The 15,473-nt window shown below is 38.9% G+C and overlaps 1 protein-coding gene across 1 annotated transcript; it reads left to right on the top strand.

Moving 5' to 3' along the window:
• The first annotated feature begins 253 nt into the window (after positions 1-253).
• Positions 254-1,702, top strand: LDOC1 (LDOC1 regulator of NFKB signaling). Its single transcript, XM_031936647.1, has 2 exons — positions 254-1,422; positions 1,569-1,702. The coding sequence occupies exon 1, from the start codon at positions 441-443 to the stop codon at positions 879-881; it is 441 nt and encodes a 146-aa protein (XP_031792507.1). The 5' UTR covers positions 254-440; the 3' UTR covers positions 882-1,422; positions 1,569-1,702.
• Positions 1,703-15,473: the final 13,771 nt, after the last annotated feature.

Genomic DNA, 15,473 nt, shown 5'->3' with positions numbered 1-15,473 from the left:
ATTTGCCTTCTCTGAGACCAAACTCAGCGCTCGCCAGGTCCTCTGCTAACGCAGGCCCCACAACCGGGAACTAGGGGAGCCTACCCCAGCCTTTAACTGCCCGCCTAGAGACCTACCACAAGCCGGTGGTTCAGCGACCCAGTGCATCCTTTCCCTGGCCACGCCCTCTTTGTCTACGCCCTTCCCATCCCGGCCACGCCCCCACGCAGCCGCGGCCCCCAGCCTGGCCACGCCCCTCCCGTGTCGCGCCGGCGCACCATCCGTCCGAATGGCCTCGTGGGCGGAGCTTGCGTAGCCTCCCGGACCCCGGCGCGCACCGCCCCCCGCCCCCAGCCCCTGGCCATCGAGCGCCTCCGTGGACACGCACTTCCTGCGAGGCCTCCGTGCGCACCTTGGCCGAGCCGAACCGAGCCGAGCCCTGTCCTTCCAGGCTGTTCGCAATGGTGGATGAGCTGGTGCTGCTGCTGCACGCGCTCCTGATGCGGCACCGCGCCCTGAGCATCGAGAACAGCCAGCTCATGGAACAGCTGCGGCTGCTGGTGTGCGAGAGGGCCAGCCTGCTGCGCCAGGTACGTCCGCCGAGCTGCCCGGTGCCCTTCCCCGAAACGTTTAATGGCGAGAGCTCCCGGCTCCCCGAGTTTATCGTGCAGACAGCGTCTTACATGCTCGTGAACGAGAACCGATTCTGCAACGACGCCATGAAGGTGGCATTCCTAATCAGTCTCCTCACCGGGGAAGCCGAGGAGTGGGTGGTGCCCTACATCGAGATGGATAGCCCCATCCTAGGTGATTACCGAGCCTTCCTCGATGAGATGAAACAGTGCTTTGGCTGGGATGACGACGAAGACGACGACGACGAGGACGAAGAGGATAATTACTAGGCCCTCGGGGGGAGGGCCCTGCACGCCGCCACCCCCTCCCCGCAGCCCTCACCCCGCCAGGAGCCACTGCTCTCCCCCTTGCCCTCCGGTCCCCTCCCCTACCCGCGCCCGTCTGCTCTTTCTTCATTTCTCCGTAGTGCTTGTCTTTGTTCCAGGAATAGCGCTCCAGTTACCTGCTGCTGGGGTTGGGGCTGGAGCCTCACTCACTCGGAAGTGCTTGAAAGTGTCATCTACCCTGGCCATCCCGGGGATCCCTCCCCTGCTAATCTGAACTGTGTCCTGAACCCCAGCTATTGGCCAGGTCCCTGTTACAAACTGCGCAGACCACCCATAGCCCTGCTGCCGCCACCTGCCCTGCTGCCAGGCTTACATCTGCCCAGAGAACTATACTCCCACTTCACATCCACTCACCACATCCCACCTACAGACTACCGCCTTTCGAGATCAGGGCCAACCTGGAAAATGCCAGAGTTGGCTATGCCTCTTCGGACATTGATTTGGACAGCTCAGCAACCCCTGAAGAGGCCAGTCATTCAGCCTGGTTAGTTTTCTACCTACTCCGAGTGTCCTCCCCTGCCCTACCAGATTGCTGCAGGGGCGCGGTGTGCCTGGCAGCCAAATTGTTGATGTTTCTTTTTTCCTATGCACTGGTTTTACACAGCTGTCATTTTTCTTTCAAAATTGCAGCAGTCCCACAGATGTGTGCATTTGGACAAATAGTACTAAAAACAAAACAAACAAGCACTCAGCCAGCTCCTCAATACTACCTGGAAAAAGCATTGGCATTATTTTCAATAAATATCAAGCACTAAAAAACGAAATGATTGTCTTTTAATAGTTAAGTGCTATCACTGACCTCTACCACTGTCACTGTGACTACCTTTGTTCCCATGGAAATCAGGGAATACCACAAATCCTAGTAATCCCTGCTGTCAACTCCAGGCTGCTGGGGACAGCTACCTCAGGGCTTTGTCAGGGTTCTGATACTTCCTTCACCAACGCATTTCTTAAAGCCTTGGCAAAGGGTGTGTTCTCTGGGTCCTCCAGGGTGGCATGGGTAAGGGTTGGCTGAGCAGATGGCAAAGAGGGTAGTATTAATAATTAGACCATAACAACAGGTATAAACCAGGACATATATATGTAATGCTCCTAATTCTCTGAGCTTTTGGATTCCTTAATACTGTGCCAGGGAAGTTCTGCCCCTTAATCCTTATTGCCTATATGCAGCTGTTGAGTTCAGGCTCCAGATAGCCAACATAGTACATTGTCACTTTCAAACTCCAAATAGCCAACATGTCACTTACAGGTGCTCCAGCTAACATTAAGTCCCGGATCCTGGGCAAGTGCATCCATAAAGATATACCCTGATCTTAACAAACATTTCATCCTCCTTGGGCAGACATCCTTAGAATTTCCACTCATAGATGTGTCCCAGATTCCTCCCTATGGAAATTAGCAAGATGCTCGGTTATCTCTTAAATCAGACTTTGTACTACTATCTGGGGGCTATGCTGAGATATCTGGGCCTGGAGGGTTCAGAGCAGTGAAGGGGGTGGCTGCTGAGAAGAAACTGCATGCCTGTGTGAGGCCATTGCCCCAGGTTAAGTCATTGAAATGTTTAAGGCAGAGCAGCTTGGTTGGGGATTTGAGAGGACTACCTCTTAGAAAGGTTTAGGAGGATGTGAGGGGTTCAGAGTTCTCATTTGTATCTGTCCAGATGTCCTCCCTCATTGTACCATGTCTGGAGCCAACTTGACTTTATAACCTTTAATTAATTTAGATAACACATTTCCTTACTGTTTAAGGCCTTTTGAGGCAAGATATTTCATTTGTACTGCTAAACCTCAGTGTTGATTAAATGAGATATGGGGCTTTATATTAATCACCTGATAGGTGTGGATTATATGAGATCATACCCATGCAGCATTTAGAACTTTCCCTGCTACATGGTGAGCACTCAGTAAACCATGGGCTGTTACTCCTGGGCCTGGGGACAGAATTCTCAGGAAGCAAGTCTCTGGCTCTGAGCGTGGCTTTAGTAGGAAAATGTCAGCATAAAGAGGAGCAGAGCAGGTTCAGGGATAATGGAAATGAGAGCATGATAAGACCCCATTTACTTTTTGAAGTCTTATATGAAGCAAGAAACAAAGCTGTTGACGTGGTGAACAGGCAAAGTTCAGGGTAGGAATTATATCTCACACCTAGGATAGCTGTTTCTGGAGGGTGGGGACAGAGTTGAGTATGACTTAATAAAAGAGGCCAAGGCTTGGGTGGAAATGAGATCTGGGGCTCTTCGGGTAGCTGCTGCCTCCAAATCTGAATCAAGGAGACACCTGGTTATTTAGAATTCATTGATCACTTCTCTCAGTCTCCTTGGAAAATATACAAAAACCCTTGGAAGAGAGAGATTATATTTGAGACATAATATGTGTGAGGCCAGATAATTACACTTTCTTCCTGACTAGAAAGGCCTTGAATTGGGGATAAATGGGGAAAAGTGAGCAAGATCTAAAAGGTAAAGGATCCAGTGAGACTAAAAATCATTTATTCCAAACTGATTATGGCCCAGTTATGCTGAGTGGAGTTATAGAAACATCATTGAATAAAATGTCATCTCTGCCTTCATAGTTAGTCCAGTCTGCTACTTTTACTGTGCCTTGGGCCAGAACTTCGATGATTAGTTACAGGAAAGGGCCGGAAGAGAATCGGGGCTGTGATTAGATCTAGGAATGACCTTTCTGGGGTAGAAGTTGAGGACATATGAGTATGTGTCCTGTGGAGGAAGGGAGGGTCAGTAAGGATGCCATGCTGAGGCAGCATCTGAACAGCATCTGGGAGAACTAGGCCAAGGAGCTTCTGTGATCTGAAATGTACATTTCCTGAGTATGTGTGCATGTGCACATGAGCTTGCTGTGACCCTGTATATGTGTGCTGTGTGTGTGTGTGTGTGTGTTAGGTGATGTCCTTCATGCATCATGGACGAACAGGTTATGCTGTGAGATGCAGAAAAGGAAAGTGTGAGATTCTGGTTACTCTGGGGACAGATTCTGCAATAAAAGTGTGGATACTGGCAAGGGCTCCACCACCCAGGGAGGAATTCCTGATAATGGCATAAAGCATTGCAAAAAAGAAGGAAGAAGTAGAAGTATGTCTAAGGATGAAAGCGTCACTTCTATCAAAACTATTAAAAATAGGTAGGAATGCTGAACAAAGACGAACTTCAGACTCCTGATTTCTCATTTTGGGCATAATAGACTTGAAATGGCCACTGAAATTATACTATTAATGAAATGAAATTAGTCATATTAGAGGTTGTAATCATTTAATCATATTAAATATGCCAATATATCTTTGGACTTTTCTATTCATTTGAATAGATAAGCACTGCCATCTATTAAGTCCGTGTTGCTGTATCCTGCAGAATGGTATATAAAGCTAGAGGTACTTTATGCACATGTATATTTGATTATTTTCTGCTATTAAAACATAGCTAAAACCTCAGTAATTTGGAAGTAGGCAGATTAGAGGAAGAAGTCTTGTTGAAATTAGTGGGATATTTGCATTTTAAAAAATACGCTTAAATTTTTTTCTTTTTTTTTTTTTTAACGGAGTCTCGCTCTGTCGCCCCCAGGCTGGAGTGCAGTGGCACTATCTCGGCTCACTGCAACCTCTGTCTCCTGGGTTCAAACGATTCTCCTGCCTCAGCCTCCCGAGTAGCTGGGATTACAAGCGCCCGTCACAACGCCTGGCTAATTTTTGTGTTTTTAGTAGAGACTGGGTTTCGCCAGTAGAGGCTGACCTCGAACTCCTGACTTCATGATTCACCCGCCTCGGCCTCCCAAAGTGCCAAGATTACAGGTGTGAGCCACCGCACCCGGCCTCTAGGTTCTTAAAGTGAGTACAGCAAAGCTAATAAAACTGTATTAATTCAAGATCCTGAGAATGTTTTCCTTGATGGTAAGGGTGGGATAATTGTATGAAGAATATTTATTATTTGCTTTGATTTATGGATTTTGCTAAGTCATGATTTAGCATCTGGCAGCAGTTTGCATTACTGAATAGCTCAAGTATATTCCCTACAGTTAGACCACTTAGTTCTAAAGGTAGGTACAATGGTGTCCTTTGCCAGTGCTGGTAACCCCTGATCTCCCTTAATGAAAATCTGATCAACTACCTTGCATTTTTTTCTCTTGCCTAAAATGCCTGTTAGAATGTGTTCCTTTGTCTTCAAATGTTCTGTTGTCCACAGAATGTTCTTTTTTTTTAAATTTTGTTTTGTTTTGTTTTTGAGAGGGAGTCTCACTCTGTTGCCCGGGCTGGAGTTCAGTGGCATAATTTTGGCTCACTGCAACCTCTGCCTCCCGAGTTCAAGCGATTCTCCTGCCTCAGCCTCCCGAGTACCTGGGATTACAGGTGCTGCCACTATGCCCAGCTAATTTTTTGTATTTTTAGTAGAGACGGGGTTTCACCATGTTGGCCAGACTGGTCTCAGACTCCTGACCTCGTGATTCACCCACCTCGGCCTCCCAAAGTGCTAGGATTACAGGTGTGAGCCACCACGCCATCCTAGTGTCTTTTATTTTATTTTTTTAATTATTATTATTTTTAACCCTGGGATAGATTGAAGGAATTGCTTGCTTGAAGGAATTATGAACACCATAGCAGGTTTGTTCATGGAGCAAAAACCCTTCCATGGATGAGTTGGGAGGAGCAGTGGTGTATTAATCCCATCTCCAAAGAAACACTTGAGACTGGGTAATTTACAGAGAAAAGAGGTTTAATTGCCTCATGGCTCCTCAGGCCATACAGGAAGCATGATGATTTCTGGGGAGGCCTCAGGAAACTTCTACTTATGGGGAAAGGCTAAGGGGAAGCAGCATGTCTTACATGGTGGAGCAGGAGGAAGACAGAATGAGGGAGTAGGTGCTACACACTTATTAAATAACCAAATCTCGTGAGAATTCACTCATTATGCAGTACCAAGGGGGATGATATGAAGCCATTCATGAGAAACTGCCCCCATGATCCAATCATCTCCCACCAGACCTCACCTCCAGCATTGGGGTTACAATTCAACATGAGATTTGGGTCGGGACACGGCACCAAACCATATAAAATGGAGAGGTGCTGAAAAGGGTGTTTCAGAATCAGTAGATATAGCAACATTGGTGTACCTCCCTTTTTCCCCTCGGAGGCTGGTATCTGACATATGGTCAGTGACACATTGTATTTCTTATTATTCTATCCACAAAATTTACACACCTCCACTCCCCTCTCTAAATGACCGAGGATTTCATCAGCAAAATTGCAATAATGTAATTCTTACATCTTAGCCAAAGTTCCTATACAGTCAGTGTAATTGAACTGACCAGTCAGTTCAGAATCAGTCAGTTAAAGATACAAAACTGTTGCCGGGGCTATTTTTATATGCCCCACTTTAAAGCTTCAGATTTAAAACAAATAACATCAGTAAAAAGAAAGTAAAGGGATTTATATTTCAATGGTAACTAAAGTCATTGTGATGTTTCAGATTTATGTGTTGTCTAGACACAGATAGTTGCACTGCCATGTAGGATTTTTATAAACTGCTTATTTGAATGTACACAATAAAAATTTTCACATATACAAAAGTAGAGAGAATACTATCATGAACCCTCACAGACTCATCTCCTGGATTAAAAAATTATCAGCATTTTTGCTTTGTTTATCCCTTACATTTCTTGCAATTTTTATGGCATACTTTGAAACCAATCCCAGATATCACTTCAATTCACCCTTCAATACTTCAGTTTATTTCTCTAACAGATAAGGCCTTAAAAAACATAATCCACCATATCATTAACAGACCTACTAAAATTAACAGTCTCCTTAATATTTAATATTCAATTGAGTCAAATATCCCCAGTGTTCCTAAAAATGTCTTTAATTGTCTGCTTGAATTACTTTCCTTAAAATGTCAGCACATTGCATTTGGTCTATATATCTCTTAACCTTCTTTTAATTAATAACAGTTCCTCCCACTCTTTTTTTTTTCTCTGCAATTTATTCTTTGAGGAAATCTGGTTATTTGTCTATGTTATTTCTTATATTCTGGATTTGCTTTATTTTCATATCCTTCCCCAATTTTCTCTTGGGTTGTTAGTGTTACTCTCTCAATTTTTTAGAAGCTCTTTATTGATTAGGGATCTGTGCTATATGTCGCAAATATTTATGCTCAGTTTGTCGTTTGCCTGTTTACTTTATGATAGTTCAGGCTGTTGAGAAAATATTTAGTATATTTTCCTTTTCTTCCACTCTCCTCTCATCTCTGCGCTCCCCAATTTAATTGCTTATATCATTTCTGTTAGTGTTTATGCCTTTAAATAGTCCAGATACTGCTATTATTTTTCAGATATGAATCATACATTTTTATTTAGCCATGAAAGATGAGAAATTCAAAACACTAATACTCTATCAAGTTTATAAGCGACATCATTATGTTATCATAACATTTATATATTTTTCCTGTGACCATAATCTTCCCATTTGTTTTAATATAGCAGATAAATGGGTTAAATAATTACTATTCTGTCCATATTTTCAATTTACCTCTTTATGTTAGTAATTTTTTTGCTGTTCTTTTTAGTTGTTTCTTAGGAACAAAAAAAACAACTGGGAATTATTTACCCTGAGTTTTTTAGGGTGAATGACAGTTTCATTATGTGTAGAGTTTGTGGATCCCCCTTTCTTATTTCTCCACTATTTGTTAGCATTGAATGGTATTTTGTAGAAGTCTGAGACCACTCTGATATTTTCCACTCATATTGTTGAGAGTTCTACTTAGTTCTCAGAGAATTTTTCTTGATATTTGCATAAAATATATCTCAGTGTTATTCACTCTTTGTCATTTTTTCCGAAACCCAGTGTCACTGTCTGTTATGTAGAATCAAAGTTTATTTCATTTATGCAAAGCTTTCCTTATTTTTTGGGTATATATAATATATGCTAACATGTACTTATGTTTACTCTCCTTTACCTGCCCTCCATACTTTAAAATTTCCCAGACTTTTAAATGTTTTCTTCATTTCCATTTCATTCTGCTTACTTTTCTCCATCTTGTTCTCTATGTCCTTTACAATGTTTTCAGCATTAATTGTCAATCTTTGCATTGCTTTCAATTTGGCTTTCATTTCTGTGATAATTTTATTTGCTCTTCTTCCACTTCTTTGACAAGTGCTTCAGGGTCATGTTTAGCTTCTATTGACTTCTACATATTCCTGAATCTCATAACTCTGATTTGTTGTCTTCTTCTTTAGCTGTGATTCCTTCATATTAAAAAATTGGTTCAAGACCAGCCTGGCCAAACTGATGAAACCCCGTCTCTACTAAAAATACAAAAAAATTAGCCGGGCATGGTGGCATGTGCCTGTAATCCCAGCTACTTGGGAGGCTAAGGCAGGAGAATTGCTTGAACCCAGGATGTGGAGGTTGCAGTGAGCCAAGATCATGCCACTATACTCCAGCTTGGGCGACAGAGCAAGACTCCGTCTCAAAAAAAAAAAAAAAAAAATTGATGGTGATATGATATCATATGATGGTCATATGATAGGTCACATCTGTTTCTTGGCAATATTTTTCTAGGGAGTGCTATTTGTGTTTTTTTTTTTTTTCTTCTGTCCTTCTCCCTCTATGGCAGTGTTCCTGAAAACCTTTTGGGATCTTATTTACTTCCTAGTAATGCCACTCTTCTGCAGTAAGGATAATTATAAGGCAGCCTCTTTTAGTCCTGTGTCAACAGAATTTTTCTGGCAGAAATAACTTAATGCTGCTGGCTTCTAGATTACATACTTCTTGTTTGCCAGGGAGGAGCTAGGTCTAAAAACACTCTCCCTCCTTTTTTAACAAATCACAGTCATTTCAATAGTACTCTCCTGTTTTCATTATACCTGGATGTACCTAGAAGATTTCTGACATTATTTTCAGAAGCAACAGTCTGTTCTTACTGTTCTAGCCCCTACTGCTCAGTAGTTTTGATGTCTGAATAACCTTAGATAGTCTATGTTCCAGGAAAGTGTTACGCTAACTTATGATTGGGACTGAATAAGACTGAACTCTGTGGATAGGAGAAACTAAAAGCTAAATAACAAAATATTAATAGCTTAGAGTACTTTTTCACTACTGTTGTGTGTGTGTGTGTGTGTGTGTGTGTTTCAAAAATAAAGATAATAATTTTACTATTAATTTTTGGAATAACTTTTTATCACCCTGTGCAGCAAGACGACAAGTGGAAGGATTTTAGTCATCTGTGGAGAAGGCGAGCCACATATGTAGGAGACTTGATCAATATGTATATGGGATACCTAAATTTGTGATTCATTGGAATAAAAAGTGGAGGGGGCTGAAATTAGCATCAGAAAATGGACCTTAGAAGAGAGAGACAAGCATATATGGAAAGATTGGTTTGTTGTGAGCTGAGAATGGATTGTTCCTTGCACAAAGTCTGAGTTCAATTAGAATGGGTTTGGTGACCAGAAGGACTTTCATCCCTGTCCTGGCGTTGCCATAGGCTCACTCTGGAAACCATGGACAACTGAGTTGATTTATCTGATTCTAAACTTCTGCACATATATCATGGGAATAATTATATCTCAGAAATAATGTGAGAAAAAACCTAACTAATATCTTGTTTGGTAGTAAGTGTTAGCCCTGTTCTTCTTTTCCTTAGTAGATATTACTTAGCAAAATAAGAACGTAAGATTGACTTTTATGATAGACTTGCATGTCCTGATAGAAAGATACTAATATTGGGGGACTTGGAATGTCATAGGAGAAAAGGTGGTCAACACATTAAAATATACAGAGGGACATTCACAAGAATAGATGCTAAATATTAATTAACATATGAAGAACATTTGACACATAACTTATTTTCATATTCATTTTCTTACTTGATACAAGTTGGTGAGGAGATACTGTATTCATATTTTACACGTTGCAATATTTAGACTCAGCAATGCTCAGGGGCTTGTTTGTGATAGAAAATGACAGAAACTGGGCCAGGAATTCCTACCACAAGTCCAGTGCTCAGTTTACAATTTCATGTTGCTTTTGAAAATGCCTTGTGCAAATTATTCATCTCCTTTGGGCCTTCGTTTCCTCATTTTTAATGTGAAGTATTTTCATTAGCAGACCATTGCAGGTCTTTCTTGCCTTTAACAACATTAGGGCCTTTAGAATGAGTATCTGGCGCTGTCCTTCCAACTCTGTGATTCTGATTCCATCCTCATTTTTCACCATTACTGTTGTACTGGCAAGAACCAGTTTGAGATTTGAGGAAAAAGACTACTCTTTTTAAAAAAAAATTGTTTAGATATAATCCACATGCCATACAATTTACCCTTTTATGTGTATAATTCAGTATTTTTAGTATATTCACAAAGTTGTGCTTCCATCACCACTATCCAATTCCAGAACTTTTCATCATACCAAAAATAAACTGTACTCATTAGTTACTCCTCATTGTTCCATCTCCCTCCCTACCCCTATAACTCTCTAGTCCTGGGACACTACTAATCTTATTTCTGTTTCTATGGGTTTGCCTATTCTGGACATTTTATATAAATAGAATCATACAATACATGCACTTTCTTTCACCTTAGCATATTTTCAAGCTTCACTGATGTTGCAGCATATATCAGTACTTCAGTCCTTTTCATGGCTGAATTATTTGCCATTGTATGGATAAACTTTTCATTACCTGTTCATCATTTGATTGAACATTTGGTTTGTTTCTAATTTTTGGCTGTTATGAATACTGCTGCCATGACAATCCTTGTATAAATTTTTGTTTCAACACCTGTTTTCAATTATATTGGATATATCTATAGGAATGGAATTGCTCAGTCATATGTAATTTTTTATTTAATTTTTTGAGGAACTGCCAGATTGTTTTCCAAAGTAGCCGTACCATTTGCATCCTTACCAGTAGGGTATAGATTTTCCAGTGTTTCCACTTTCTCAGCAACACCTTTTATTGTCTGTTTTGTATTATAGTCATCCTAGTTGGTGTGATGTGTTATATCATGATTTTTACTCACATTTCACTAATGTTTAATGATGGTGAGCATTTTGTCATGTGCTTATGGGACATTTGTATATCTTGTTGGAGAAATGCCTATTTTTAAAAATTGGACTGTCTTTTCATTGTTGAGTTATGAGTTCCTTATATATTTTGGATACTAGACAATTATCAGATACATGATTTACAAATATTTTCTCCCATTAATCGATTGGCTTTACACATTCTTCATAGTATCCTTTGATGCACAAAAATGTTTAATTTTGATGTAGTCCAGTTTATCTAATTTTTCACTGAATGTGCTTTTCATGTCATGTCATATTTAAGAAACCATTACCTAATCCAGGGTCACAACATTAACACCTATGTTTTCACAGATTTCATGTTTTACATTTATGTTTTCATGGTCCATAGAGTTTTACAGTTTTAGCTCTTACATGCAGGTCTTTGGTCCATTTTGAACTAATTTTCATATACAGTATGAGGTAGTAGTTCAACTTCATTCTTTTGTATATGGATATCTAGTTGTCCTGACACCATTTGTTGAAAAGACTATTATTTTCTCATTGAAGTCTCTTGGGACCCTTATTGAAAAGCAATTGACAAATTTATAGGTTTATTTTTGGAATCTCAATTTTATTGTTTTAATCTATATGTCTATCTTTATGACAGTATCAAACTGTCTTGTTCATAGTAGCTTTGTAGTAACTTTTGAAACTGAGGATTGTGAGTCTTCCAACTTTATTCTTTTTTCAAGATTGTTATGGTTGTTTGGGGTCCCTTGCATTTTCATGTGAGTCTTATGATTGGATTCTCAGTTTCTTCAAAAGCTACATCTGGGGCCGGGCGCGGTGGCTCAAGCCTGTAATCCCAGCACTTTGGGAGGCCGAGACGGGCGGATCATGAGGTCAGGAGATCGAGACCATCCTGGCTAACACTGTGAAACCCCGTCTCTACTAAAAAATACAAAAAACTAGCCGGGCGAGGTGGTGGGCGCCTGTAGTCCCAGCTACTCGGGAGGCTGAGGCAGGAGAATGGCGTAAACCTGGGAGGCGGAGCTTGCAGTGAGCTGAGATCCGGCCACTGCACTCCAGCCTGGGGAACAGAGCGAGACTCCGTCTCAAAAAAAAAAAAAAAAAAAGCTACATCTGGAATTTAATTGTGATCGCATAGAACCTGTAGATCAATTTGGGGAGTGTTGCGGTCTTAACAACATTAAATCTTATAGTTGATGAACATGGATGTCTTTCCATCTAATTTAAGTATTGCATAATTTGTTTCATGGTGTTTTGTTGATATTATTATATGTTTTACATTTATTTTTGCTAAATGTTTTCTAAGTATTTTATCCTTTTTTATTATTCTAAGTGGAATTTTAAAAGTTTTGTTTTCAGATTATCCATTGTTTGTGCATAGAAATACTATTGATTTTTGTTTATTGATCTTAATCTTGCAGCCCTATTGAACTTATTAGATCTAGTAGTTTGTTTCGCGGATTGCTTAGGATTTTCTATATACAAGATTATGTCCTATACATGTAGAGATAGTTTTACTTCTTCCTTTCCGATCTGAACTACTTTTATTTCTTTCTCTTAGCTAATTTTTCTAGCTAGACCTTTAAGTCCAATGTTGAATAGAAGTGGCATGAGCAATCTTGTTCATGATCTTAGAGGGAAAGGATTCAGTCCTTCCATCATTAAGTATGAGGTTAGCTGTGCAATTTTCATAGATGCTCTTTATCAGTTGAGGAAATTCCCTCTACTCCTAGTTTATGGGTTTTTTTTTTTTTTTTAATCATGAAAGGATGTTGGATTTTGTCCAGTGCTGTTTCTGCATCTATCGAGATAATCATATGGTTTATGTTTTATATTCTGCTAATATGGAGTTATTACATTGACTGGCTTTCAAATGTTGAATCAATCTTGACTTCCTAGAATAAATCACGCTTGTTCATGTTGTATAATACATTTTATATGTTGCTAAATTTCTTTTGCATGTATTTTGTTAAGGATTTTTGTCTCTATTCATAAGGAGTAATTATATGTATTTTTTATTATGTCTTTGTCTGGTTTTGGTATGAGGGCAATACTGCCCTCCTATAATGAGTTGGGAACTTTTCCACACACATTAATTTGCACCTGCTTTGGTCACTTAATTGTAAATTCAGAAGTAACTGTGTCAGTTCATAGATGCCTTCTACATTTCTGTGCAGCTGCATAGTTAATTCTATGGATTTGTCATAGTTATTAAAAATTTTCCTATGTATGGGAAATTATTTTGTTATTACCAATAAGTTTTACCATTAATAAATTTGGACATATTTTGTTTTATATTTGTGGAAGTATACATTTAAGTTTTTGGAAGAAGGTTTCCTTGATCAAAGGCTAAACACACATGCAATTTGTCAGATATTGCTAAAATACCTCCCATAGTGGTTTTGCCATTTTATACATCCACATAAATGGATTAAGACTGCCTGTTTTCTTATGCAATTTCCAAGATAAGGGCTATTTTGATTTTCTGACTATCTGATAGATTTTTTGAAATATCTCAGTGTAGTATTACTTTGTATTTCTCTTATTATGAGTGAAGTATTTTTCATATGTTCAGGGCCATTTGTGTTTCTTTTTCCATGAATTATCTGTTAATGTCTTTTGATCATTTATCTTGTTTTTTAATTATTATTTAAAAGCTCTTGTCTACCAGGAAAAAATAGTCTTTTGTTTTTGATATAACTTACATAGATTTTCTCCCAGTTTGCCATTTGTGTTTTATCCTTTTTATGACATGTGTATTTTCCAATTCAAAAGTTTTCTTTGTTTTCATGCAGGTAGATTTGTCAGTGCTCTCTTTTATTGCTTCTAGATTTTGAGTTATAGTTAGAAGACTTTCTCCACGTCTAGGTTATAAAGGAATGCCCCCAATGTTTTCTTTTAGTACTTCTATGGTCTCAGTTTTTTTTAACATTTATATCTCTCTTCTATTAGAAGTTTATTCTGGGGTATGATGTGAAGCAAGTATTCAATTAATTTTTTTCCAAAGAGCTATTGAGGTGTCCCAAGCCATACGTTAAACACTCATCGCATCCTCAATGTGATATGATTATCATATATACTAAATTACCATGAGTCTTTGTATTTATTTGTGTACTTTCTATTCAGTTAAATATTCTGTAGACCTTATTTATGTCATTACCTCACAATCTATAGAAACTTTAGAGTATGTTTTAATATCTGGTAGCATTATTCTTCCTTTTATTGTTGTTCTTTCTTAAATGTTTTGCTTTCTATGTGAATTTTATAATTCACATGTTTAACATTAGAAAAAATAACTTATATTTGTTGAAATAGCCCTACATTTATATACTAATTTGGGGAGTATTGACATTATTATGAAGTTAATGTATGCTATCCAAGAACAATAAATGCCCCTTTAATTGTTCAAATTTAGTTTTGAGCCTCTCAGGAATGTTTTAATGTTTTCTTATATAGGTTTTAGATACGGTATTCCTAAGTAGCTTTTGACTGATTTATGTGTGTGTGTATGTGTCTGTATAATACTAATTTTGTGTGAAAATTTTAAATCATGCCAAAAACTTAATTTTCAAATGTTATTTAATTTTGATATTTATTGTCTTTGGTTTTCCAAATATTTTATTATAGGCAAAAACTTCTAATTCTCATGCCTCCAATTGTTTTCTCTTGGTATGAAGCTATAATGGACATAGATGGACTATTTCCATTGTTTGTCTCCTTATTGACAATGTTCATAAAGAATCCCGAACAACATATCTATAAACACATACATTTATATTTGTGTATTTTGTGTGTGTTATATAATGTTACATTATGGCATTAAATTTTGTACAGCCTATTTTCAGCATCTGTGTAAAAAACCTCGTGTTTTTTTTAGATTTATTTAAGTGGCAAATAATAGATTTTCTAATATAATATCATCCCTGTAATTCCAGAATAAATCTCATTTTGCAATAATGGCTTTCTTTCTTTTTATTTTTAATGTTCAATTGGAATCTGCTTTGTATTATGATTTGAAAATTTTCTTCGATATTTATGAGATTGGTCTGTAGTTTTTTGTTTTGTATAATTTTATTAGGTTTGTGATCAATATTATCCTTCCTTCATTAACAGAATGAAAGTTTTTCTTTCATTAGGCTCTGGAACAATTTAAGTGGCAGTGAGATTAAGCCATATCCAGTTTCAATTTAAAATCTCTATGAAGGCCAGGCACAGTGGCTCATGCCTCCTGTAATCCCAGCACTTTGGGAGGCTGAGGCGGGTGGATCACCTGAGGTCAGGAGTTCGAAGTCAGCCTGACCAACAAGTGAAACCCCATCTGTACTAAAAATACAAAAATTAGCCAGGCATGGTGGCAGACGTGTGTAGTCCTAGCTACTTGGGAGGCTGAGACAGGAGAATTGCTTGAACCCGGAAGGCAGAGGTTGCAGTGAGCTGAGAGCGACAAAAAAACCAAAACAAACAAACAAAAAACTCAATGAAATAAACAGTTGTTACAAA

This window comes from Piliocolobus tephrosceles, chromosome 12, assembly GCF_002776525.5.
Source record: "Piliocolobus tephrosceles isolate RC106 chromosome 12, ASM277652v3, whole genome shotgun sequence".
In the NCBI taxonomy this organism is placed as follows: domain Eukaryota; kingdom Metazoa; phylum Chordata; class Mammalia; order Primates; family Cercopithecidae; genus Piliocolobus; species Piliocolobus tephrosceles.
The sequence above is the reverse complement of the archived record's forward strand: the minus strand, read 5'-3'. Positions and strand labels throughout refer to the sequence as shown.

Bases quoted from the DNA above. Each gene is read 5' to 3' on its own strand.
- LDOC1 (XM_031936647.1), top strand. From the start codon at position 441: ATGGTGGATGAGCTGGTGCTGCTGCTGCACGCGCTCCTGATGCGGCAC.